Source organism: Triticum urartu, chromosome 5 (assembly GCF_003073215.2).
Source record: "Triticum urartu cultivar G1812 chromosome 5, Tu2.1, whole genome shotgun sequence".
Classification (NCBI taxonomy): Eukaryota; Viridiplantae; Streptophyta; class Magnoliopsida; order Poales; family Poaceae; genus Triticum; species Triticum urartu.
In genome coordinates, this window is record NC_053026.1 from 654,635,985 (window position 1) to 654,661,920 (window position 25,936).

Sequence of the window (25,936 nt, forward strand, 5' to 3'; positions counted from 1 at the left end):
CTTGCTATAGAGTATGTGAGATTCATTTGTTTGCTGGTCCTTTGAGCTAGCTTCCTACACTCAACTAGCCGCTGGAAGTTGAGGTAAAGAAAAACCTTATCAAAGTACCCTGGCTTAGTGGTGAGGGCCTCACTGACAGTGGCAGCGGAGTGGAGGATCGGCTAGCGGCAGCCGACTGGGGGATTGGTGGCGACGGAGCGAAGGATAGGCTAGTGGCATCATTTTGGAGAATTGGCAGCGGAGGCCAAGTTTAGGATCAGCGGCAGCGGCCGAGAGGAGAGGCGGCGGCGACCGAGTGGAGAGGTGGTGGTCCATGCTGATGCCCGTGTGGTAGCACAGGAGGATCGGGGGGCATGGTGCGGGGCGGCGGCTGAGCGAAGGTCATGGGAGGATTAGATCGGTCGTGGTGCGTGGTGCAGGGCAGTTCTTTCTTTACAAAGGGGCAGGGAGGATTAGTGGTGGATGGATTTGGGGCTTGTTGCGTTAAACATTGGAGGGTTTGGGGCCTCTAGATCTCTAGATGGACAATCGTGATGGTTTGTACCTGCCCCCTTTAGGTCTTTTATAGGGGTAGTAGATGCATCATTGTAACTTCTGTCGGCGTCGACTGTAACTTTTTGTTGTTCCTTCTTATATTGTTGTTTTCTGCGTGGAAGAGTTGCAGAGGATATATTCGTTCTAGTGAAAGAGAAAGAAATGTTTTCTACCACTATAATTTATTTTCCTTAGCTCTGTAATTTCTTTCAGCTTGCACTGTAACTTATATTTGTTCCTTTTGTTCTTAGTTATTTTTCTAGTGGGTCAGCCAATGTGTGTGCCCAACCCGTTGACATACAGAAAAGATGGGGCGATGGAAGTAGTGCGGTCGAAATTTAGATTACATCAGTACCTGGCGCTCAGGAATATGGGCACAATTTTTTTGAATGAAACCAAATTAAATACAAGTTGAGTGTCAAATAGACACTCCTACATGGAGATCAGATAATAGTGACTACTCTTCCCTTCTGTAAACAAAGTAAGAGTGAAAATTGATTATTTGTATACCAACACTTTACAATACACGACAGCCACCCTACAGATTCGAGAAGGCAGGCTTCGAGAAAACTACTTAAGTTTGAAATAATTATGTTTAGAACATAAAGCATGAAACATGATCGAGCGTAGAGCTAACGAATACACTATGGTAAGAAATGGTGAGATCTCATTTCTCCTTTTCTCACTCAACCACAACTTGCTGACTTTCGCGTTGTAAATTAGATTACACCGATCAAATCTTGCCTTATGATTGCAGATTGGTTTGCCAATTAATTTGTCTACTTGACTTGGATTCAGATCACCGTGTAAACTAATTTTTTGACCCGAAACTTTGAGAGGTTGCTGTGGTCAAATGGTGTGATTAAAATTGATGGAAATCTGGTGGTAGTGGTGTATCATCATGGTTGATAACCATGACAAGTTGGAGCTTAAATGGGTGGATGCAAAATGTACTTCCTTCACAAGGTGGTTCTGTGGATGCAATCTTTGGAAAATTGTGGACGAAGTTGTGGTAGGTGGGTGGAGCTCAAATTTTGTGGACATGCATGATATGGGTGGATGTTGATGTATGCAAAATCTTCATAGGATGAAGCTACAATGCACATGCTTTACATGAGGTGCCGAAAAGATCAGCATGGAAATACCTGACGATGCCGAGACTCTAGTGTAGAAGGAAACCTAGAAGGTCTCGGAAGTGCCCGTGAAAATGTTATGCTCGAAGGTCTAGAGAAAACATATGGTATTAAATGAAAAATAGCTTGTCTGTTCAAGAAAATACATCTAAGCAATTCTAATGACATAGAAAACATGGTTTGCTCACCATGACTGAATCAATTCTCTTAGGCTTGATAGTACTCGGCAGAAAACTCCGATGAACTGGTACAATGAGAAAGAAAGGAGTTGAAATGCCTGAGTGGCATTACACCAAGAATTTGGTTTAGGACCTTACCTTTGTCAACCGAAGATCTTTCATTTTGCCCGATCTTGATTTTATGACTGTCCTACACTTAGTGTGAACTCCATGTGAATATTGGATTAATCAAAGAACTTGTAAATTACATGATAAGTCCTTGAGGTAGGAAAAGTATTGAAAATATGGAGGTTGGGGTCACCATTCATGTTTCTGCTAAAAACTAAGGACTAAATTCCCTCAAAAAAACTAAGGACTAAATCCATGAAATAAACTTGATAAGATGTTAGTCCTCTCAATTGCTTTGTCATTAATGGCCAAAACCCTATAGGTTCGATGATACATCACAACCATCCTGATTATTTACAAAATATGAAAGGCACCAAGGAAATATATATAATTCCAAAAGACAATAGGTTCGAAACACGAAGCATGAGACAAGACCGAGTAAAGAGTTAACAATAGTTGCACCTCCCATACAAAAACATTCAATGGAGTACTACAGGTAATAGGTTCCACATTAAGCGCGAGATAAAACCCAATACACAACTTGCATCCCCCTTATGGAAAAGATTCTCATTTCACCTAGGAGTTTTTTCTTTTTTTGAAAAAAACCAAAGCCTACATGATTTAATTATGCCCGATAACCACTCTGGCACAATCATATTGCTTTGAGGAGCATGGTACCAGTTCACCAGAGCTAAGATAAACACAGAAGTTCACTGAAGGATAGACCAAACATATATTGTAGATACTCATGGCGTATCCTCCAATGTCATTTGGTTTCATCCCTGACATCAGCCTGATGGTCATTCTTTTAAGATTTGGCGCCCAACTGAACATCAGTGTCACGAAATCCATCTCATGATCCCCTCCTCTGAAGTTGTTAATTTCCACTTCTTCAAGATGTATCAAGGAGATAGTTTGGCTCCTCCAGTTCTTGGGCCCATTGCAAGGACACTTTTTTAGACATTTTGACATCTAGGACATGAAATACATTACAATGCATTTTTTAAAAGGGTATGATATATATATATATATATATATATATATATATATATATATATATGTAACCAACATGCATAATTACCTCAGACCACCTCGGTAAGACAATCTTAAGACTTTGTGTAGTAGTTCTAATTTGATGCATGCTAAGAAAATACAACACAAATGCTGCTATAGCATGCCTCTTTGCATTGAGATGTAGCTCCAAGACTATAAAGTTGGTGACTAGAAGTTTCTCCATCTCCCGCGCAAAGTTTAGTTCTGAACCAATATTCTGCAATTTTCATCGAATACAACTATAGTAGAAAATTATTCTAGATAATTAAGTTGACTTGTGCATCACATCAGTTGGATTGCTACTACTCACGAGCACACACACACACACACACACACCTAAAATAATCTAATGAATGAGATAATCAATTCAGTGTAAAACAAAGTTACCTAAGACTAGCAAAATCACAGAAATTATGATTTGGAAATGAATATGTAATATTCATCAAAAACATTCTCCTTGTGTAAGAGGATAGCAAACAAAAGGTAGTAGAAATATATAAACAAAAACAAAGTGGGAATGAATTGAAAATTACGTGGACAAAATTGATTTATACAAGAAAGAGATTATGTAGCATTGTTACCCCCCAAAATACAAATAAAATAAATAATAAAGGAGATGAACTAGTTGATAAAACTAAAATACAAAAAACTAAAGAGTAGATGAAATAAGAGACAAAAGGATGACAAAATGTTTCTACATAAGACGAAATTTTAGGACTAAAGTTACAGTAAAAACCAAAAAAGTCTAAAGTAAGAGAAGAATCACAAAACTCAAAATATTTCGGTGCATTGATCTATGCATGAAATTTTAGAGATTTCAGACAACTTTCACTAGAATTTGTATTACATCTCAGTTCTATTGTGCTCCTTCATAACATGACTTGCATTATGAGCTAGAATATTTGGTGAGCCTACAACAAATATGTTCAGCTCAAGTGATTAGTCTATAGACAAAACTTGGCAACATAATTGTGATAGAAAAAAATCCCTGAAAAGGGATAATCAACCAAGAAAACTTGCATAGTTCATGCAGTAGTATTACCTTTATTGAAAGAAAAAACATGAGCAAGGAAGAAGAAAATGTCCCAAAATTTAAGGATTGCTCAAAAATTACACACAATTTAAACTACACTAGATCCATAAAATGGAAGAAGAAGTATAAAATAATGCAATTTCATCAATACAACTTAAAGTAGAAAACAATATTCTACACAACTAGGACGACTCATGCACCCCGTGAGTAGTATTGCTACTTGTAGTCACAAACATGCAAACATCTGAAATAATCCAACAAACAAGAAAATCGGCCTAGATAAGAAAATGAGTTGCCTACATGTAGCACAACCAATTAAAAGTTTGGGTTTTGAAATGGATATGCAACTTCTAAAGAGCGTAATAGCATAACATATAAAACATTACAAAAATATATGAAGAAAATTTGTTCAGCTCAAGTGATTAGCATGCACATAAAAATATGCACTATAACTATGTTTTAAATAGCAAAAAAATTCTCTATAAAGGGAAAAGCACCAAAAAAACTTATCGCGACATATATAACTCATGGAGTAGTATTGCCTTGACTAGAAATAAAATAAAAAGACTAAAAGATTATGGAAGATGAAAATGCAAAACACCATCAAGTTTTGCACACACATTACACGGATCTTGCACTATACCACAACATGTAAGAACAAGTACAAAGTACTCCAATTTTCCTGTATATAGATGAACTAGGAAAGTTATTCTAGATCACTACAATGACTTGTGTGTCACATCAGTTGGATTGCTACTCTTACTCACAAAGATGCAAACGTCTCACAAAATCTAGTGAGCAAGAAAATTGTCTACAATGAAAAATGAGTTTCCTAAAGTTAGGAAATCATGAAATAATGGGTTTCCAAATGAATATGTGATATTGATAGACATATACTCTATACATAAGAGGATATTTCTATCTCCACTAATTCTAATTAAAAGAAACGTAAAGTTCCTGTTTCACCTTTCCTCTGCCCTACCTCTATAGGCGTCCCCCTTCCTTCTTTTCCTTTTCTAACTTTTTTCATCTCATCTCTAATTTTCCTAAAACCAACTCAACTGCCCCACGTCTTTAAAGTTACCAAATCTCTACTACTTAAAACGAACGTAAGGTCCGTGTTTCACCTTTCCTTCGTCCAGCATGTATAGGCGTTCCCCTTCCTTCTTTTCTTTTTCTAGTTTTTCACTCATCTCTAAATTTTCTCCCACTTGTTTTTCCTAAAACAAACTCACTTGTCTCACGTCTTTTTAAGTTAGAAAAATAAAATACATTGATAAATTCTTACCAAATAGTTGTTTAACAATAAGTTGGAAGTAAATAATGGCGATTTCATACAAAAACTTGCTAACATTTTACAAACGAATGTAATAATAGGTGTGCAATCAAATCTCCTAGAATGTTTATGCTCCTGTTGCAACCGACGGGCAATTATATAGTCAAGTAAAAAAAGAATAAAAAAGCAAGAATGGACTAAAAAAAGTACACACACAATAGATTTATGTAAGAAAGAGATCATTTCAGGGAAAAGGGGGGACATGCCTGCAAGGACAAGGGCACTCTATATAGTTACAAATGAATGAAAATGCCATGCTTAAAGCCAAAATAATAAACTATTAAGATACATGTCATGATTTGAGGTCCCAAAAAAGGGCATGGAAATGGATAGATACTCTTTAATGCAAATTGAAAAGAAATACAACCCAATTCCTACGATAATGTAGTAGCAGTGTTGCCTAGAAAGAATAAAAGAATAAACTTATGGATAAAGCTAAAACAAAAAATAAAATAGTATAAGAGAAAAAGGACAAAATGGTTCTACGCAAGATAGAATTATAGGAGTCAAGTTACCATGAACAATGGTGACAGTAAGAAAAATATTCAAAAATAAAAATACACTAAATTGCTCAAAACTTTCACCACTCTATGTTCAAGTCGCTACTATTATAAGTCTAAAACATTACCAGGAATGAAGGACATAAATTATGTTGGAGATGAACCATTAAAACACACATTAGATATCTCTATTTATCTATATGTGAAGTGAGGCACAAAGGAACGACAATGTGCTTAGCAAAAGCCATCGTGTATGAGGGTCAAATCACAAGGACCCATCAATATAAAAAATTGATTGAAAGCTGAAAAATAGGCAAATAAAAACTAGCAAATGTGATAACAAAAACAAATTTTTTACAAATGATACTAAGGAAATATTTGGCTACAAAAGATAGATTTTTTGGATTAGTTTTATGCTGATATAAAAAATAGAAATAAAAAATTATATAGCAAATAATAATATAATATACATGACACATGACACAAAAACTAAACAAGGAAATCCAGTTTCTCAAAGTCGAACACACTGTGCACAAAACTTATAGTATTCTGTAACTGCACGAACTAACATAAATACCACAACTTTTGAAAGAACAATAACTTTATTTTGAAATATGCATTTACACAGTGTTTTAGGGAATCACTTGGTTTGGGACAATATTTTTGTGTAGGTCATAGTTCTATCTACAAGTCAATCAACTAATAGGAAACCAAAAAAATGCAAATTAAGTTGCATTACTCACTCTCTCCTGCACACACATATTTGACACACACTATGCAGGCCCACCGACCTAATTCTTTCCCTCTCTCCACTCTATCATTCAAAAACACATGCATTGACACACGGAGACACGTTCCACCAATCCACCCACACACTCCCGCATACGCTGGCGCGCACACACATACACACAGTGACACTTGAAAAGGGGGCATGCTCAATCCATCACTCCAGCTCTCTCTTCTCCTCAAAGTCAGCACAAAAGATAAAACAATCTAGCCACCAAAAGCATAAATCTTAAAAAGCCTCTCACGGATGAAACGGCCGAGAAGAAAATTAATTCTAAATCTCTACTACTTAAACAAAAGAGTAGCACTCATTTTCATGCCGGCAATGCACTTCGTCAATCGGTTCTATCCTCCCACTATGTCCCTCCACACCAATCTTTTTTGTTCAAACGGTTTTTTGTTGAACCACACCCTTTGTACACTTTCCCTGTATGCTAATCAATCACCTTAATTTACTTGGTCTTCTAAACCAATTTCACCTTAGTTTACTTATCAAACTATATACAAGGTAAATCACTGACAAAATCTGATAAACATCTATTTACACAATTGAATTAATATGGGTAGGTAAATCACAAGCTAGCTAACGTCTACAATATTTATATCTCGATGCAACACATGAGCATTGTTCTATAATTAAGAAATAGAAAAACAAGTTGAAAAATAGGTTAAAAAGAGACATACATGAGCAATTATGTGCAAAGATAGGACATGAACACGAAGGGGCTGCGGACATGCATCTTTGCCTTCATTGATGACCTCCCCATCTTTATATTTGTAGTCCTCTGTCGTGTCGACCTCCATTTTCTGAAGAAACCATAAATCAAACACAAGAGCCGACTTTGTATATATATACCTCCATGAGACCTTCTCCAACATTGGCGCCGAGACAGAGACGCTGAGGTCCGAGCTTGCATGAACACTAAGCTTCAGTTGCTCAAATATCGGAGTCGCGATCTTGATGCCCTTACATTCCGTTTCGTGGACACCAAGCTCAAGCGCTTGCAGCGACACAGAGCGCATTGTAAAATCATGTGCAGACCTATGAGCTTTCACCATAAGCACACGCAGACATGGGCATCGGTTGACTATGGTGGCAAGGTCGAGGACGGTGCAACCCACGAGAGACAACCTCTCAAGTGCCGAGAACCGGTCAGCCGACATTAGCCGTGTGAAACAGACAAACCGCAACGTCATCGCAATCGATGTGGCATTACGGAAGCAGGGCAGGTCGGCACTAAGGCATCTGCGGAAGTTGTTGATGAAGACAAGCTCCCGCGGGGAGAGCCTCGCCGCGGCATGGAGAATGGATGCAAACTGAGCGTCTTCAACATCGTAGTTCCCATGAGCGTGGCCGAACTCGATGCCGAGGAGGGACACAATAAGGCCGAGCTCCACAGGAACCTCGAGCGCGACAAGGGCCGCTTCGAGCAAGCTGGGCTCGACCTCACGGTAGGTGACCCTCAGCACCCGCAACCGCGGGCAGCGGTTGAGAAAGGCTGCAAGGTCAACGATGTTGCCAGAGAGTGACAGCCTCTCCAGCGCGGGGAGCTCAGCGTCCGCCAGCTTGATGCGAAGTAAATGGGCGTCCAGCTCGATGGAGGTGGTCCGGAGGAAGCGAGGCATGGCGATTTCGACACGACGGCCCGGCTTAACTACGTAAGACCGCGGGGGGAAGAAGACGAGCTCCTTGGGCGAGATCCGCTTGGCGGCGACGGCGAGCAGCAGCGACTTGGCCTGGGCGTCGTCGTGCTTGGCCGCCTCGCGCAGCGCGCTCCTCGCGAGACGGATGTCGAGGACGGACACGCCCCGAAGCGGAGGGGAAGACGGGCTTCGTGGACGACTTGGCCTCGCGACGCAGGCGAGCGCCTCCCTGACCACCCCGGCGGGGACGTCGCGGAAGGTGAGCCCGGGGAGGCGCGCCCAGAGGCCGCGCCACCGGCGCGCGAGGACGCTGGTGCGCGCGGCGGCGCGGGCGCAGCCCAGCCGCCCGAGGATCTGGAGGAGCATGTCCTCCGGGAGCGCGCTGATGCGGTCGCCTCCGTCAGGGCCACCACCGGAGCCTGCTGCATCCGCCGGCGGCGGCGGCGGCGGCGAGCGCCTGATGCGGCGCGCCGATGGGAACTCCATTCGCGAGGCAAAAATTGAGGAGGGAACCCTAAGCACGCGACCCCGCGTGAATAAAAACGGCAGCTCGTCAGTTACTTGGCGGCCCAGCCCACGAAGCTCATGAAGCCCACGAGGCCCATTTTCCTGCCCGGACATCACGGCCCACGAAGCAACGATATCTCCCTCTTCTTCTTCGGATAGGAGGAGGCAGCGGTCAGTCAGTCGCATCACCTCACCAAGCTCGCTCTCGCTCTCGCTCTCTCGCCGACGATGGACGTGGCGGGGGCGCAGGCGCGCGCGCTGCCTCTGCTCCTCGGCCGCCCGGCCGTCTCCCTCCGGTGCTCCGTCTCGTTCTCCTGCGCCGGCGCGCGGCGGAGCTGGGCGTCCTCCGCCACGGCGGATGGGGAGGACGGCGGCCGCGGGTACGAGCGGGTGGCCATGGACACCCCCGGCGCGTACCGGCTCGTGGACCGGAGCACCGGGAAGAGCGTCATCGTGTGGGGCGGCGTCGACGACGGCGAGGAGCCCGGCGTGCCGTCCCCGGCGGTCCTCTCCAGGGTCACCGCCGACCGCTCCGCCTCCAAAGGTTCGGCGTCCATTTCACAATTCCAAATTTGTTAGGCGAATTTTAGCTAAAATGTCCATTTAGCCGAAATTTCATGAAAATTGTGGCGCTTGAGAGTGAAATGTGTTGCTTTTCCTGAAGAAAATGGGGCAATTTTTGACACTACAGGTGCAGCAAATGGGGGGAGTGCTGCAGGTGTCGGGAGCTTCGGAAGACTGAAGGCGCAGAAAGTGCAGGCTTTGGCTAGGAGGTCAGCAGCCCAGCTCAAGAGGGAGGGCACTTCAGGCAGCACAAGCATCACCCGGCGCAACGAGCCTTCCTCTGCTGATTCTGATGAAGAGGGAGGCAATTCTGGAAGAAGGAAGTTTGTCTCAGACCCAGCACGCCGCGCAAAACCGAATGGTGACTCTAGGGATGAGAGGAGCAGGGCCGTGCGTTCTCTGAATTCTGTCCTGAAGCAATACAAAGGCGGCGATGATTCAGATTTTTCTGATGAAGAGCCTGCTTCTGGCCCCAAAGTTTGGGGTAAAGTTGCCGATGTTACGTCTTATAGAAGGGAGGATCGGAAGCCGAAGGTCCCTTTGGATAGTGGATTTTTCAGTCGCAGATCTTTCAAGGAGATTGGCTGCGGGGATGAGATTCTAGGTGCATTGAGAACCTTCGGGTTTCCACAACCATCACATATTCAGGTAAACACATTCTTCTTTCTTCTGCAGAGACAAAAGGATATTGAGTTGTTAGCTTAGTGTCCATGAATGTTGCATATCACTTGTTCTCCAGTAAAACACTCAGTAGTCAATATCTTAGCCATTCTTATCAAGTTACTGAATTCTTCCAAAGAAGGAAATGATGCCTACTCACACAGAAACGACGCCGGTATTTCAGATGTTTGAACAGCGGGTTCGTTGTGTCAAAGTAGTCCTTCCAAAGAAGGAAATGCCCGCTTTCTCGGTTGCGATTCAACGCCGGAATGGAGCCACGGAACAACGGCATTATTCTTTCCTTTGCAGAGGCAAAAAATAATAATATAGAATTGTTAGCTCGGTGTCCATGAATCTTGCACATCACTTGGTCGCCAGTAAAACACTTAGTTCTCAGTATCTTAGTTCATTCATAATTACTGAATTCTTGTACCCATGCATATAAGTCATGTTGATATATGCTAAATGTGCTTCCCTGAACTGGCCCATAAAACTGTCTTAGGCTATGGCATATGGTCCTGTCTTGGAGGGGAGGAGTTGCATTATTGCTGATCAAAGTGGGTCTGGCAAGACATTGGCATATCTCTGCCCTATAGTTCAAAATTTAAGGAAGGAAGAAGCTATGGGGATCCACAAACCATCTCCCAGGAACCCACGAGTCATAATATTGACACCTACTGCTGAACTTTCTTCTCAGGTATACTATACTACTTGCTGAATGTGATGTTACTGAGGCTTTGTGATAGTTCTAGTATGTAGTAACCGATTGAATCATTTCTCCAAATACAGGTCCTTCAGAATTGCCGCTCAATATCAAAATCTGGGGTTCCCTTCAGGTCTATGGTTGCAACAGGTGGATTTCGACAGAAGACGCAGCTAGAAAGCCTTGATCAAGAGCTGGATGTACTTATAGCAACACCTGGTCGGTTCTTGTATCTGCTTCAGGAAGGCTTTGTGCAGCTAAATAACCTCAGATGGTATGGCTGCTCCTTTTTCCAGTCATTTGAAGTTAAATTGAGAGAAAAACAAGTGGACGTACTAGATAGACCAGAATTAATAAATTGTTCCCTCTGATTGCAGTGCTGTGTTTGATGAAGTGGATATTTTATTTAGTGAAGAAGGTTTTGAACAAGTGCTTCATCAGTTGATTACTGTCGCACCAGTGACCACGCAATATCTTTTTGTCACTGCAACTCTTCCTCTTGATATATATAACAAGGTTGTTGAAACCTTTCCCGACTGTGAGGTGATCATGGGACCTAGTGTCCACCGGACAAGCGCCCGTCTTGAAGAGGTGGGTCATTGCTCACCTTCTTAGTTTCTGTTACCTTTCACTATGCTGCATATACTGTCTGAAAACGCTTCTAGGAAATACTCCTGAAGTAACTTGTCTCTCTGTTGCTACTGACATTGTTTACAACTTCAGAATTTTTTGCATAAAACAATGGTATTTGTATCATGTGGTATTGTTCTCTAGAGTGATTACATTTTACATTTGTACTGTTACATTACAGATTCTTGTGGACTGCAGTGGAAATGACAATGATGAAAAGAATCCGGAAACAGCCTTTTCCAACAAGAGAACAGCACTTCTGAAGATTATTGAGGAATCTCCGGTTCGTAAAACAATCGTTTTCTGCAATAAGGTACTAGTTCCTCTCTCTTGTATCTCTGTGTATCATCATTCATCAATACCAAACATAACTTCCTCAAAAAAAAAAGTCCCACTGTCTGACAACTAGTGACATGCTTTATGTTCCCAGATTGAGACATGCAGAAAGGTTGAGAATGTGCTGACACGGCTGGACAGGAAAGCGACACAGATCAAGGTTCTACCGTTCCATGCTGCGTTGGACCAGGCGAAACGAATCGCAAACATGAAAGAGTTCCTGAAGAAACAGACTACAGACTCGATGTTCCTCGTGTGCACAGACAGGTCTGTATTCAAATATACAACATTTCTGCATTAGCAATTTCTGGTTTTAAAACTATCATTTCACTAAACCGCTGGACTGAATGTGTATCATTTATCCGATTGTGGCAGAGCTTCGCGAGGGATCGACTTCACGAACGTGAACCACGTGGTGCTCTTCGACTACCCCCGCGACCCGAGCGAGTACGTGCGCAGGGTCGGCAGGACAGCCCGCGGCGCGTCGGGCGACGGCAAGGCGTTCGTGTTCGCGGTGGGCAAGCAGGTGTCCCTTGCCAGGAGGGTGATGGAGAGGAACCTCAAGGGGCACCCGCTGCACGACGTCCCGTGCTTCTAGTTCTAGAAGTGGGGCTGATGATGCTCCTCTGCCCCACACACAGCTCTAGCTAGTATTATATGATGATGTATACGCACTACTGTCACATCTAGGATATGTATTCTGCTGATCATGTCTGTGTGCTGCTGATCATACATTTATTTAGGTAAAAAAATGTGTACAATGAGAAGCGCGAGGCGTTTAATAACATTCAAAATAAGTGCAAGGCATTCATGTTCAGATCATTCAGTACATCAAGCTGGACTTGTTAATGCTGCTGTGCTGATAAGTTCGGGGAGGTGTAGAAAGCAGAAGAAGAAACAAGGAGAATAGGAGATGCTCCTGATACTGTTGCATGCAGGCGGGCTGTTGGATGTCTTGCCTTTGCTGAAGATGAGGTGGAAGCAGGTGAGATGAGTGCACGGGAAGTTGAACTCTGCTGACTGACTAGTGGCGGATGTGGAAGAGCTGGAGCTGGGCGCTGTGGAGGGCGGCGCGGGTCCGCTCGTTGGCGGCGTCGCGGATCTCCTCCCTCTCCTTGTCGATCCTGTGAATCAATCCTGCGCTCCCCTGGCTCCCGGTGTCGTCGCCGTCGCTCTGCACAAACGCGAACAGTAAAAACTCGAACCAGTTCACTGTTAAATCTGCATATAAGGCGTTCTTTGCAGCACAACTGGAGTGGGGACCAGCCCACGCTATATGGAAATCTTGGGCTCCTCTCAAATGCAAATTCTTCATTTGGCTGGCCATGCGAGGAAGAATTTGGACTGACGATCGTCTAATGCGAGGAAGAATTTGGATAGCCAATTCTGCAATTTTTGCTCTTCCGATCAGGAAAATGTGCAACACTTGTTCATTGGATGCGCAGTTGTGAGCATCATATGGAGTTCGACTCTGATATGGGCAAACCTACAGGAGGTCATACCATCCATGGACCTTACTATGGATGAGTGGTGGGCTAGTGCAAGATCAAGGCTACAAGGGGACAAGAAAAAACCGCTCAACACTCTTGTGATTTTGGTAGTCTGGTCCGTATGGAAACAGAGGAACAAAAGGGTTTTCGATGGGATTTTCACACCCATCCAGCGTATCATAGACCAGATTAAGACGGATGCTCGCTTTTGGGTCGTAGCAAGTTATAGTAGGCTTAGGATCCCGTATGCAGCAGGGTAGGCTCTTAGGGCATCTCCAGCCGTTCGGCCCCCCAGGGCGCTTAAATAGAGCGGTCTGGGGGCGTGCCGGCGCTAGTTCGGCCCCTGGGGGCGACCTAGCTCCCAGTCACGCCCCCAAGCGCCGGCCCCAGGATGCGGGAAATTTAAAACTTGGTCGTTCCCGCCCTCAAAAGACGCCACAAATTCGGCGATCGGACGTAGTCTGGCGTTACAAAAAATAAAGCGTCGCACGCCGCAAGTTCGCGTGCATGATTCACTCGGCGGGGTCGGCTCCAGGCGTTGGCGGAGTCGGCGTGCTCGGGCTTGGCGGTGTCGGAGCTGCTTCGGTGCTGGGCTGTGTCGGCGCGGCTTCGGCACTGCTGGGCGGCGACGTAGAGGCATCGTTCGGGCTTGGCGTCCGCGTGGTCGTGGGCGCCGGAGCTTGCGTCGTCGGCATCGTCGGCGTTGCCGTCCGCATCTGATTCAGGATGAGGCCGCGCTCCGCCATGTACCACGCCCTGAGCTCCTCCTCGTCGCTCTGGAGCATGTCCGCCCCGCCCATCAGAAAATCCATGTCGATGTTCCTCTTCTTCGCGGCGACGTTCGTCCGGAGCAGGTCGAGCTTGATGGCGCTGTTCTTCATCAGCGACGACCACCGCGCCTCGGTCTTCTCTTCACGTAGGACGGCCCGGGCCTGGGCGTCGGCGAGGCAATGCTCGATGGACTCCTGCACTCGCGCGGTTGTCGCGTCGGCGTTTTTCCCCTTCTTTGCCAATTTGTGGCCGTCCGGCCGCCCCTCACTCGCGCCCGGAGTAGTCGCGTCCGGCTTGTATGTCTCCTTGGCCTTGTCGAGGGCACGTCGGACTTCCGCCCACTTCTCGCACTTGTCAATGCGCTTGTAGACGTGGAGGTGCTTGAAGTCGGCGTCTTGGTTGTCGCCCTGATACATGGCGAACAAACGCAGCAGCTGCGCGGAGGAACAAACAGTTGGTGGGCGGCGGGCGTAGCCGACGAAGATATGCGGGCGAACGGCGTGCGTACCTGATCCTCAACGCCGGCGCCGCTCTCCGGGCGAGCCGCGACCTCCTCGACGATTCCATGCCATTTGTTGCACGCCAACTAGATACGCCCCCAATGGTTCGCCATCGCCTTGGAGCCGCGCTGCATATAGACGCCTTTGAAGTACGAGTCGACGAGCTTCCGCTCGTCGAACTCGGCCTTGATGCGGTCCCAGTACGTCTCCAAGCTCTGGTTCGCGCCGGTGGTCGGGTCGAGGCAGATGACTTTCCATGCTTCGGCGAGGCATTCCTCCTCCTTGGACGTCCACTTGATGCGCGGTTCGCCTGACCTAGCTGCCCGCTTCTTCTTCTTCTGGCGCCCCTTCATCGGAACAGGAGCCGGCTCCTCCTCCTCCTCCTCCTCGTCCTCCTCCTCCTCCTCGGGTTCCTGCGCTTCGTGCGCGTCCTCGCCGTAGACGTAGCCGAGCTCGGCCTCCATGTCGCCGTTGAGATCCACTACCTCGTCCTGGGTGGCGAACCCGGGAGACGCGGCGGCTGCGGTCGATCCTGTCGCGATGATGTCGTCCATGTCGGCTCCTGTGTCGTCGGCGTCGCCGAGGTGCGAGAAGGGCACCGGACCACGTCGGAGATGGGGCGTCGGTGTGGACGCGTAGGCGGCGGGCGGCGAGTAGTTGTATGGAGGGTACTGCACGCCGACGAAGGCGGGCGAGGGTGTGCGCGTCGCGGGGTGGCCATGGGGGAAGGTCACGTTTGGGTTGAACCCCCCGTGCGCGTCTTCATCGGTGTAGCCGGGCGACGACGATCCCCATGGAGAGCCGACGCCTTGCTGTCCCCAGGGCGCGTACTGGGCGTGGCTGACGGCGGGTGGATTCATCATCCCCGCGTGGTCGACCGATGGGGAAGACGCCGCCGCACGCGCCGCGTTGTCGCGGGCCTTCTTGGCAATGGCCCTGTTCCGCCGGTCGGTGGTGACTGTGTCGCGTCGCTGAACTTCCACCCTCCACTCGGCGCTCGACATGCCCGGTGGCTTCGATGGCGGCGCCCTCGACTTCCTCTACTTCGGCTGGGCCACGGTGCCAGTCGTGGTTGCCGCCGCGCGCGGCATGGCGTACTTCTTCGGCGGCATGGCGGCGACTGGAAGGCGAGCTGGAGGGGGTTTGGCGGGAGAAAGGGAGAGAATGGCGGGAGGAAGGCGAGCGAGCGGGAGAGATGCGAGGGAAAAGCGTCAAGAAACAGCGGGAAAAGGCCCTCGGGTCGCCGCCAGGGCGGGCCCACGCGCCTTTTTCGCTTGCGCCGGCTCCCCAAGCGCCCCCCAGGGCGCCGGGTTCGGCCTGGGTCCGCCGGCACCAGTTTTTGCCCGAGCCGGCGAAAAATGGGCTTCTGGGGGCGCGACTGGGCTGTTTTTTTGGCGCCGGCGCGGCAAAATCGCCTGGGGAGGGCCTGTTGGGGGCCCGGCTGGAGATGCCCTTAGGCCTTGTACAATGAGAGGTGCTTAGGAAGGTGCTTAGAAAAATAAACCGAGTTTTTCTGAAGCACCGGTGGCTATTTCTAAAGAAGAGACGCTTAGTTAAGCATCTACCCTGTACAAATAAGCACCGGTGCTTAAAGAAAGCCTGGTTTATTTATCTAAGCACCTCCCTAAGCACCTCCCATTGTATAAGGCCTTGGGCTTCTAGTTGCCACCAGAAATCGGCGAGTAGTTCCTCAGCAACCGCGCGCTCACTCGCTCACTCGCGCGACACGAGGGGAGAGAAGATACTACTACCTCCGTCCGGGTTTTTAAGTCTCACAGACCAAAACACATGGATCAAGGCACTCTCTGATGTACCTCCTTGTAACACCCCGGATGTAATTTACCTTATATGTATCCCAACTCTTGCCGTTTCCGGCGCTAAGTTATTTTATCTCCTCGGGTTCGGGTTTTTGTCTCCGTGTGTTGTTGTCGTTGTCATGCATCTCATATCATGTCATCATATGCATTGCATTTGCATACGTGTTCGTCTCATGCATCCGAGCATTTTCCCCGTTGTCCGTTTTGCATTCCGGCGCTCCTATCTCCTCCGGTGGTCCTTTCTACCTTCTTTTCGTGTGTGGAGGTTAAACATTTCCGGATTGGACCGAAACTTGCCAAGCAGCCTTGGTTTACTACCGGTAGACCGCCTGTCAAGTTTCGTACCATTTGGACTTCGTTTGATACTCCAACGGTTAACCGAGGGACCGAGAAGGCCTCGTGTGTGTTTCAGCCCAACACCCTTCCATTTTGGCCCAAAACCCACCTAAGATCTCTCCACCATCTCAGTCGTTCGATCACGATCGCGTGGCTGAAAACCTCACCTCATTTGAACTCTCCTAACTCCCTCTATGCCTATATATAGACCCTCTCCCGAAATTTTCGGATCTTCTTCCCCAAAACCCTAGCTCCCCTTCCTCTCCGCGCGCCGAACAACGTCCGGACGCGCCGGACACGTCCGCCCGCTCCGCCGGACGAACCAGCTCCTGCCACGTGTCCCGGGCGGGCGCCCACATCGCCGCCGCCGCCCGAAGCCCGCCAGGCCCGCGCGCGGCCCTCCCGGCCCACGCGTGCTCCGCCGCCCGTCGCCTGGTCGTCGCCACCTCGTCCGCCCGCCGCCCGGTCGCCGCCGTCTGGTCTCCGCCGCCGCACCTTCCTCGCCAGAGCAGCGCGCCGCCAACGCCCGGTCGTCTCCACCGCGACCCCCCTCGTCGCCCCCTCGCCGCCCGACGACGGATCCGGCCGCCCCGTCGCCGGACCTCGCCGCCCCGACCCGGATCCGGCCGTCCCCGCGCCCATCCACCTCGCCGGAGCTACAGTTCCTCACCGGAGACCTCGGTTCGCGCGCTAGGGACAAACCCTAGATCCGTTCTCGGTTGACTTTTCCCTCTCCCCTCATTAATTTTATGCAATCTTTGGCATACCGTAACTTTGCACCCGTAACTCCGTTTTGGGCGTGTAGCATATCAAAATGTTTGTCTCAGAGAGCACATCATTTCACCTCATTGCATCATTTTCATTTGAGCTCATCTTGATGCCCGAAATGCTGTTGGAAGAGAACTATTTGAGATAATTGTCAGATTTGCTGCACCAAATAGCTATTTGTCATTTTTGCCATGATTAATGTGTGCATGATATGCTGCTGAGTTCTACATGAGTTTTATTATATGCCATGCCATCTTTACAGAGGTGCTTACCATGTATTTTTTGATATGTGTGGTGACTAGCACAAGCTTGCAAAGTAGTGCATTCGTTAATGCTGATTTCAGGGACTTAGAATTTCTCTAAGTCCTTGATCTGATTTTATCAATATGCCATATGTTCATGTTGTTTCCTAGTGATCCGCCTCTTTTGAGGATGATCAGTAAGAATGATTTGTTAATATTGTGGTGCTCTATCCATTCATGTCCTTTTTTGCATTATGGAGCACCCTAGCTTGAGTCAATCGAGCTCTACTTTTGCTATTTCGTGAATCCTGGCAGATTGTTGACTTGTTAGCGATTTTATCGAGGATGTTGTTGTTGATCCGTGCATGCTATGTTTTTGTTCTTGCCATAGCTAGCTTCTATGATATGTTTTCTTGATGGGTGTATGCTTAGTTTGTCATGCCATGCTCTGTAGTGAGTGCATCGAGCTCGTAAACATGCCTACTCGTTAACAGATTTGCATGCTCCAGTTTTTCACTAAGTCTGTAATCTGATTATGTTTTTGCCATGTTCACATGCTTGCAATTGTATTTTCTGATCCCTTTTGGCTCAAGGTCATTAAGGGACTTTTGTTAAGTGCTTTGAGTAGCTTCATATCATGCCTTGCTTTGCCATGTTAAGTTCCTGTAGAATATAGTTTTCTTGCTCCAAAGTGTGCTACCTGATGTTAAATTCCAGACTTGTGTTAATTTCACTAAGTCTGAAACATGTTTATCATTTGCACTTTTTCCATGCTTGTTTGAACCTCTTAATGGATGAATTGGCCGTAGCTCAGTGTTCATCTTTTGTCAAGCATCATGAGTGGATCCCTGCCATGTATTTTGTTGCCATGTTTGAATGCTGTAGCATATTTATCTTGATGCATTTAGATGGCTACTTGCTGTTTATCGCAGACCGTTGCCATATTTGTTTTGCTTGCCATTTCCAAACCGTGCATCCGATTCCGGTAATCTTTATATCGATTTCTACCGAAATAACCTCAACTTTCCAGTGGCACTCTTGGATTTCTAAGTTGAGGCCAGGTTCAATCATTTATTGTCAAATCTTGCATATGCATCACATATCGCATCCCGCATAGCATACCATGTTTGCATCATGTTGTTTGAGCTTTGCACGTGGTTGATTGTGTTCCTTTTGCTTGTTTGTCTTGTTTGGGTAGAGCCGGGAGATGAGTTCGCTAACGAGGAGCCCGTTGAGTTTGCTTTCGAGGATCCAGTCAACTCTGACAACTTTGCAGGCAAGATGATCATACCCTCGAGATCACTTCTATCTTTGCTTGCTAGATGCTCGCTCTTTTGCTATGCATATGCTACAATGCATACCACTTGCTTATCATGCCTCCCAAATTGCCATGTCAAACCTCTAACCCACCATGTCCTAGCAAACCGTTGATTGGCTATGTTATCGCTTTGCTCAGCCCCTCTTATAGCGTTGCTAGTTGCAGGTGAAGATTGGAGATTGTTCCTTGTTGGAACATTGTTTATTGTTGGGATATCACTATATTATCTTATTATCTTAATGCATCTATATACTTGGTTAAGGGTGGAAGGCTCGGCCTTTTGCCTAGTGTTTTGTTCCACTCTTGCCGCCCTAGTTTTCCGTCATATCGGTGTTATGTTTCCGGATTTTGCGTTCCTTACGCGGTTGGGTGATAATGGGAACCCCTTGATAGTTCGCCTTGAATAAAACTCCTCCAGCAATGCCCAACCTTGGTTTTACCATTTGCCACCTAGCCTCTTTTTTCCTTGGCTTTCCGGAACCCGAGGGTCATCTTATTTAAACCCCCCCGGGCCAGTACTCCTCTGAGTGTTGGTCCAAACTAGAGTCCTGTGCAGCGCCCCCTCGGGGAAACTCGAGGTTTGGTTTTAATTGTATGGAGAGCTCATCTGAGTGTGCCCTGAGAACGAGATATGTGCAGCTCCTATCGGGATTTGTCGGCACATTCGGGCGGTGTTGCTGGATTTGTTTTACCATTGTTGAAGTTGTCTTGTAGAACCGGGATACCGAGTCTGGTCGGAATGTCTCGGGAGAAGGTTTATCCTTCGTTGACCGTGAGAGCTTGTGATGGACTAAGTTGGGACTCCCCTGCAGGGATTTGAACTTTCGAAAGCCATGCCCGCGGTTATGGGCAGATGGGAATTTGTTAATGTCCGATTGTAGATAACTTGAACCTTAACTTAATTAAAACGAATCAACTGTGTGTGTAACCGTGATGGTCTCTTCTCGGCGGAGTCCGGGAAGTGAACACGGTGTTGGAGTAATGTTTGCCGTAGGTTGTTCTATAGTTTCTCGTTCAGCTTCGCCTTCTCTTCTCGCTCTCTTTTGCGAACAGGTTAGCCACCATATATGCTAGTCGCTTGCTGCAGCTCCACATATTACCTTGTCTTACCTATAAGCTTAAATAGTCTTGATCGCGAGGGTGCGAGATTGCTGAGTCCCCGTGGCTCACAGATTACTTCCAAACCAGATGCAGGGCCCGATGACCCCGTTCCAGATGATGCGCTTGAGCTCAAGTGGGAGTTCGACGAAGACTCACGCCGTTACTATGTGTCTTTCCCTGATGATCAGTAGTGGTGCCCAGTTGGGGCGATCGGGACCATGTCGCTTGTTGGGGTTGATCTTTTATTTTGGTACCGTAGTCGGACCATGAGTGTATTGGATGATTGTAATGCTATTTATGTACTTTGTGTGACGTGGCGAGTGTAAGCCAACTATATACCTTTCCCCTTATTATCTATTTACATGGGTTGTTGTGAAGATTACCTTACTTGCGACATTGCTTTCAATGCGATTATGTCTCTAAGTCATGCTTCGACACGTAGGAGCTATAACTGCATCGAGGGCGTTACACTCCTGCGCTGAGATATGGAGCTGGCGGCCAATGAGCTTCGTGCAGTAGTCACTGCATGCATCGAATTCCTTCACACGCGTGCATGCCTAGTACTTTCTCTCTCCCTTGATTACTCGCTCTCTCTCCCTTGCATGCATGCAGCGCATGATTACTTCCTCTCTCTCTTCTTTGCATGCAGCGCAACTCGAGGTAGCGGCCTTGTAAATATGGTACAGGCGTGGGGTGCTGAGGGGACCTAAAAACCCTGACGGAGGTAGTATTTTCTTTTCGGTTTATATGGCTCAATTTGTAAATGTTTCCAAGCAAGATAGATGGTGAGTTCCGGAATAAATTTCGTAGTTTGCAAAAATATTTAATTACAATGTATGCATTGGCGGTTCGACCAGTAAAAACCTGAATCGACAACCTTTCCGGTTCGATTTCTGGTTCGGTTTTTTAAACTATGGGTTTTTTTTGAGCAACAAAATCTTTTTAAACTATGGGTTAGTCAGATGACAGGGAAGGAAGGAAGGATGGTGGCGTCTGTATGCATGGCATCTGGCTGGGCCAATTGGGCTTCTACGGGACGGGCCTCTTTCTTGGTTCACATTGTTGGGAAACACTCATTTAGGACATGTACAATGGTGCTATCTTAGGAGTGCCACGTAGGATAAATGATGAGGTGGAGAAGAGAGACTCGTAAGAAAAGGCTTGTCTTCTCTTATTTAAGATAAGACAAGAGATGATCTCTTAGCACAATTTGTCTCACCAAGTTTTAAGGAATTGCTAGTTATTGAAGATAAGGCTAAGATATAACCCATTGTAGACATATTTTTTTGTCATCTCTAAATTACATGCAAGATTTAAGATAAGACTGTCTTGTCAACCATTGTACGTGCCCTTATACTCAGAAGTATGATCCCTTTCAATCGTCAGACGGGTGCTCTTCCGTTGATTTCTTTCCAATCGCAGGGCGGGAAAGCTCCAACAAGATTCTGTTAAAATCACCCGTAATCCCCGGACAGAAAATAAACACGACCGTGATCCTCCACTAATCTCGTAGCATCCTCCCCCACCCACCTCGGCAGGTTTCCTCCCAAATCGCTCCAGGTAATTGTTCTCCACCGCGCTCGCCGACGCTACTCTGCACCGTGCCACCCCGCCGTTATCCCTTGCCCGGCGCTAGCTCCACCATACTAGCCTGCAGTCTCCGCGGCCACATGCGGAGGCCAGCATCAGCAGACGGCCACGTAGGAGAACCAGGCGCTCGTGTGCTGCCGTAGACCTACCGTGCGTGGCTGTGATATGCTAGCACTAGCTGTGGCCTTGTTTGTAGTTGACTGGAAGCCGCCATCAACGTTGTTTCTTTCGTGCATCACTACGTCGACCTGACCGAGAAGCTCATGTGCATCCGTGTGTTGATGCATCCATAGTCCATGTTTCGAAAGAAAAAAAAAATTGTTTCTATTGTTCTTTTTTTTCGAACACCATTTTGATCAAAACACAACCCCCTGTATGTTGTGACAGACCAACTCGTTGCCTTGCACAAACCTTTTTCTGACTACCTTACTTGCTATTCTATTTTTTTTATGTATTCTAGTTTGAACATTGCCCCCATGCTTCTAGTTCCATCACATACTCCAGCATATGTCGCGCAAGCTTCACATTATTCTTTTCTGGTTTACCTCATTTCTTCATTGCCGTTGTGTGCTTAACCGGTTAATTTCTTATCTCTCATGCTAGTTATTTTTTGTTGATCATATGTTATCAATTGTTCTGACAATTCCAACATTATTATCTTTGCTAATGTCCAAAATTTACAGATGTCAATGCACGAGTGATAACGGAAGCAATTCATCCATGTTTGAGTTGGTGTTGTCCCGGCGGTTGTGCTTCCATGGTCTTGCTAGCTTGGCATGTACATTCTCATTGTCAAGGTAGAAGGATGCGCGAACACCGTCGATGGGGTTCGAAGCAACTTCTGTGGATCGCACCAGGCGATCAAGGGAGGCGACGAGGGTTCCCTTGCGCGCCGCCGGTTCCCTCTCTCTCCGTCGGCCGCTCCGGCGGCGGGAGGGTAGGGGAACCTCGGGTCTGTTCACTAGGTGGGTGTGTAGTAGGGTTAGGGTTGAGGGAGACGTCGCCGAGGCCGTTGCGGTGGTGTCGCGTCGAAATAAGTTTCTCCGGGCTCCGTCCATGGTCAGGTGAGGCTTTTGCCTTCGTCTAGGAGCCAGGGGAGTTGGGAATCCCCAGATCTCGTCGAGGTCGCGGGCTATGGTGGCTGGAGGTCCATTGGCACTGGCCGTTTGGATCCTCAGATGGGCGATGGATGCAGGGAGACGAAGACCTTTCTTCTTCCTTGTTGGTATGATTTGCTGCTGCTGTTCTTCTCCTTCCTCTGCGCTGATGCTGGTGGGAGATCTTGCTTTGTCCGGGCGGATGGCTCGGCCCTGGTGCTGGACCGGTCGGATGACTCGAGTTCTCTTCCTTCCGGAAGGGACACTTTTCGCGATACTCAAAGCCAAAGATGGCGACAGCTATTGCAGGTGTGTTGGATTGATGTCCATGCCCTCTCAGTGATGGTGTCAAGAAAGGAGGAAGCAGCGTGGCGGCAATTGTACCGTGGTCGAAGATGATGACCTGTTTACGACTGGTTGCAGATCCTTCTGCTGCATGAATCTTCTCTCAAGATTCAGGGATGATGACACAGAGCTCCGGAGATCTTCTTATGTTATGGTTGTCTTAGAATACTTTATGTGTTCATGGTCCTTTGTGTTTGCGTTTCAGTGTGCTTGTAAGGGTCAACTACTTTCTACTGATTCGTGATTTGAATGAAAAAATCTAAAAAAAAGCAACTTCTGTGGAAGCAAATTTGAAAATCTTTTGAAGCAAATTCTATTTTCTTTGGAAGCAAGTTCTACTTTTTTTATGCATTGTTTGTTGGAAATAATTTTTTATTTAGTTGGAGTCACGATTGTCGATACATTCAAAACAATTCTCAGGTTGCATGTAACATATTTTTTTCTGCTAAAAAAATACACTGGACACAACTTGTAACTATACCAGACTAAGACAATCTCAAACAATTGTACCAAGACCGAAGCAATCTCCAGATTCCATGCAAACTCTAACCGTATGGAACCAATTTAATTGAGACAACACCGAAACAGTTTGATGGAAAGAAAACAGTCCAAAACAATCTCTCCCTAATAATAAACCAACGATTGCTTCTGGTCGTCCGTCATCGGCCTTTTTGCGAAAACGCCCCCTCGTTTATGAGAAACTAACCCGCAGTCCTCGTCGTAAGTCAAGCGGAACCGGTACGAAGGAGAGAAAAGGAAAAAAATAGCCCAGCCGCCGCACCACCCTGCCTCCTCGATCCCATCTTCACCTCCAGCCCGCCGCCACCTCCTGCCCCGCTCCGCTTCGCCGTGCGCCGCCCGTCCCCGCCGCCGCCACCTCCTGCTCCGCCCCGCCCCGCGACCCCTGCCGCCGCCACTTCCCGCCCCGCCCTGCCGCGCGCGGCCCCTCTTCTCCATCTCTCCCTCGCCATCTCCCTCCCCCCTCCCTGTTCCACCCCCACCCCTACTCCCAGCAGGCTCAACCATGGTGGTCAACACGGGGACGTGAGCGTGCACGGGTGGCGCCGGTGGACGAGGTGAGTGATGATGCTTCTCCCTATTGGCTATAGAGAGAGATGTAGGGTCAGATTTGATTTGTTTGTGTTATGGTAATTGGTCAAAGTGACAATGATATGCCACTACTGATGCCAGAGGTTGTGACATTTATTTTATGATAGATCAAAATCGGTTGATGATGGAGCGCAAGTAGCACAAGTTAATCATGTGCACTTCCCATTATTGAATATCAGGTACAATGTTTTTGATTTCTTACTTGAGTTGTTACTCATTACTTTTTTAATCAGGGTATTGTAGTCAATGCATCGCTACTTCCATGTATACAGTGGAAGTAATTGTGTACACATTTGCATTCTTCCAAATTGCACTTTACATGGGGTAAATGATCGTGTTGGTCTCTACGCTGCAGATATGCCAAACTAAAGGAGGCGGCTAGAGGAAGCATTGGAGGCCAAGTTCAGCAGCAACGGTCAGCTGTCGTCGGTGGCCGGCCGGCGACATTTGCGAAGGAATGAGGGTGGCTGGAGACCGACAACAGGGGGCTGTCGAACTAGCCAAGCTACCATCACTCCATCATCCCCGGAGATCGTTCGGTGATGTCCAATGCATCATGTCATGGATTGGAGCGCGGACTGCCCTGCGCAAGTAGGTTATGTGCTTGAGACGATTGAATGTCCGATAATATGATAAACCTGCAGCGAACAGCAGCTCCAAACTCCATTGCTTGATCTCAAGATAGCTCTATTAAATCTCTTGATGGTATAACAGGACATTAGCAGGAATTCCTGATGACTGAGGAAATTATGGCAGACATTCTTGATGGTATATTAAATCTTGGTTTGATGGGTACTTTTCTGAAGAAACTATTGAGTCCCAGGTATTGTGATTCTCGCAAATATTTTCCTATGCTTGCATATGCCAGTGCCTGATTCCGAGTCCAATCACTGTGTATGTGAAAGTAATGTTTGTATTCATTCAGGCGGATCAACTTATTTTCACGTCAGGTTTTAGGTGTTTCCAAGCTAGGCTGCGATTTCTTCTTCAGAAGACCACACCGCGGGCATTATCTTAAGTGGACCATTGACCTGCAATTTTTGCCTTTCGCATGTACAGGCTTATTATGTGTGGATTTTGAAAGCTATTTCTACATATTCTATCTCCTTTGAGACTAAACTGTGTAGCTGCTCTGCATCAGTTCACCTGCTCAATAATTGTGCTAGAGGAGTTAGTCATAGTATGTCTAGAAATCCCTTGGAGCACTACTCTAGGTAACATTGTTATGTTGTCTTTGCTAGAAAACTGTATATGTAGTCTAGAATTGGGTGTACATGTTGGTTCAGCCCATGGACGTTTTCTTTGAGATTCACTTATGGACCTTGCAGTAATGTACTCCCTCGGTAAACAAATATAAGACATTTTAGGTCACTAAAGTAGTTACCTGAAATATCTTATATTAGTTTATAGAGGGAGTATTAGGGTGTACATGTTGGTTCAGCCCATGGACGTTTTCTTTGAGATTCACTTATGGACCTTGCAGTAATGTACTCCCTCGGTAAACAAATATAAGACATTTTAGGTCACTAAAGTAGTTACCTGAAATATCTTATATTAGTTTATAGAGGGAGTATTGGGTGTACATGTTGGTTCAGCCCATGGACGTTTTCTTTGAGATTCACTTATGGACCTTGCAGTAATGTACTCCCTCGGTAAACAAATATAAGACATTTTAGGTCACTAAAGTAGTTACCTGAAATATCTTATATTAGTTTATAGAGGGAGTATTAATTTTTGTCTTGATG

General features: G+C 46.7%; 2 protein-coding genes and 1 long non-coding RNA gene across 4 annotated transcripts; 2 read left to right on the plus strand and 1 right to left on the minus strand.

The window, feature by feature from the left end:
* Positions 1-2,393: 2,393 nt before the first annotated feature.
* On the minus strand, positions 2,394-8,799 carry LOC125506528. The gene is made up of 3 exons (XM_048671326.1): positions 7,347-8,799; positions 3,036-3,224; positions 2,394-2,926 (listed from the first exon to the last, which is right to left on the minus strand). Exons 1-3 carry the CDS (start codon positions 8,790-8,792, stop codon positions 2,576-2,578), a joined length of 1,986 nt encoding a protein of 661 aa, XP_048527283.1. The 5' UTR covers positions 8,793-8,799; the 3' UTR covers positions 2,394-2,575.
* A 172-nt stretch (positions 8,800-8,971) lies between these two features.
* On the plus strand, positions 8,972-12,528 carry LOC125511641 (DEAD-box ATP-dependent RNA helicase 50). The gene is made up of 8 exons (XM_048677068.1): positions 8,972-9,357; positions 9,505-10,025; positions 10,540-10,734; positions 10,827-11,014; positions 11,118-11,331; positions 11,552-11,683; positions 11,801-11,973; positions 12,082-12,528. Exons 1-8 carry the CDS (start codon positions 9,042-9,044, stop codon positions 12,302-12,304), a joined length of 1,962 nt encoding a protein of 653 aa, XP_048533025.1. The 5' UTR covers positions 8,972-9,041; the 3' UTR covers positions 12,305-12,528.
* Positions 12,529-23,840: 11,312 nt separating this feature from the next.
* Positions 23,841-25,310, plus strand: LOC125506529. 2 transcript variants are annotated; one of them, XR_007282682.1, is made up of 5 exons: positions 23,842-24,157; positions 24,299-24,370; positions 24,547-24,782; positions 24,906-25,014; positions 25,117-25,310. It is a non-coding gene; the product is annotated as an uncharacterized LOC125506529 (long non-coding RNA). The 2 variants fall into 2 exon arrangements; XR_007282681.1 differs by having other exon boundaries at positions 23,841-24,157; positions 24,547-25,014.
* Positions 25,311-25,936: the final 626 nt, after the last annotated feature.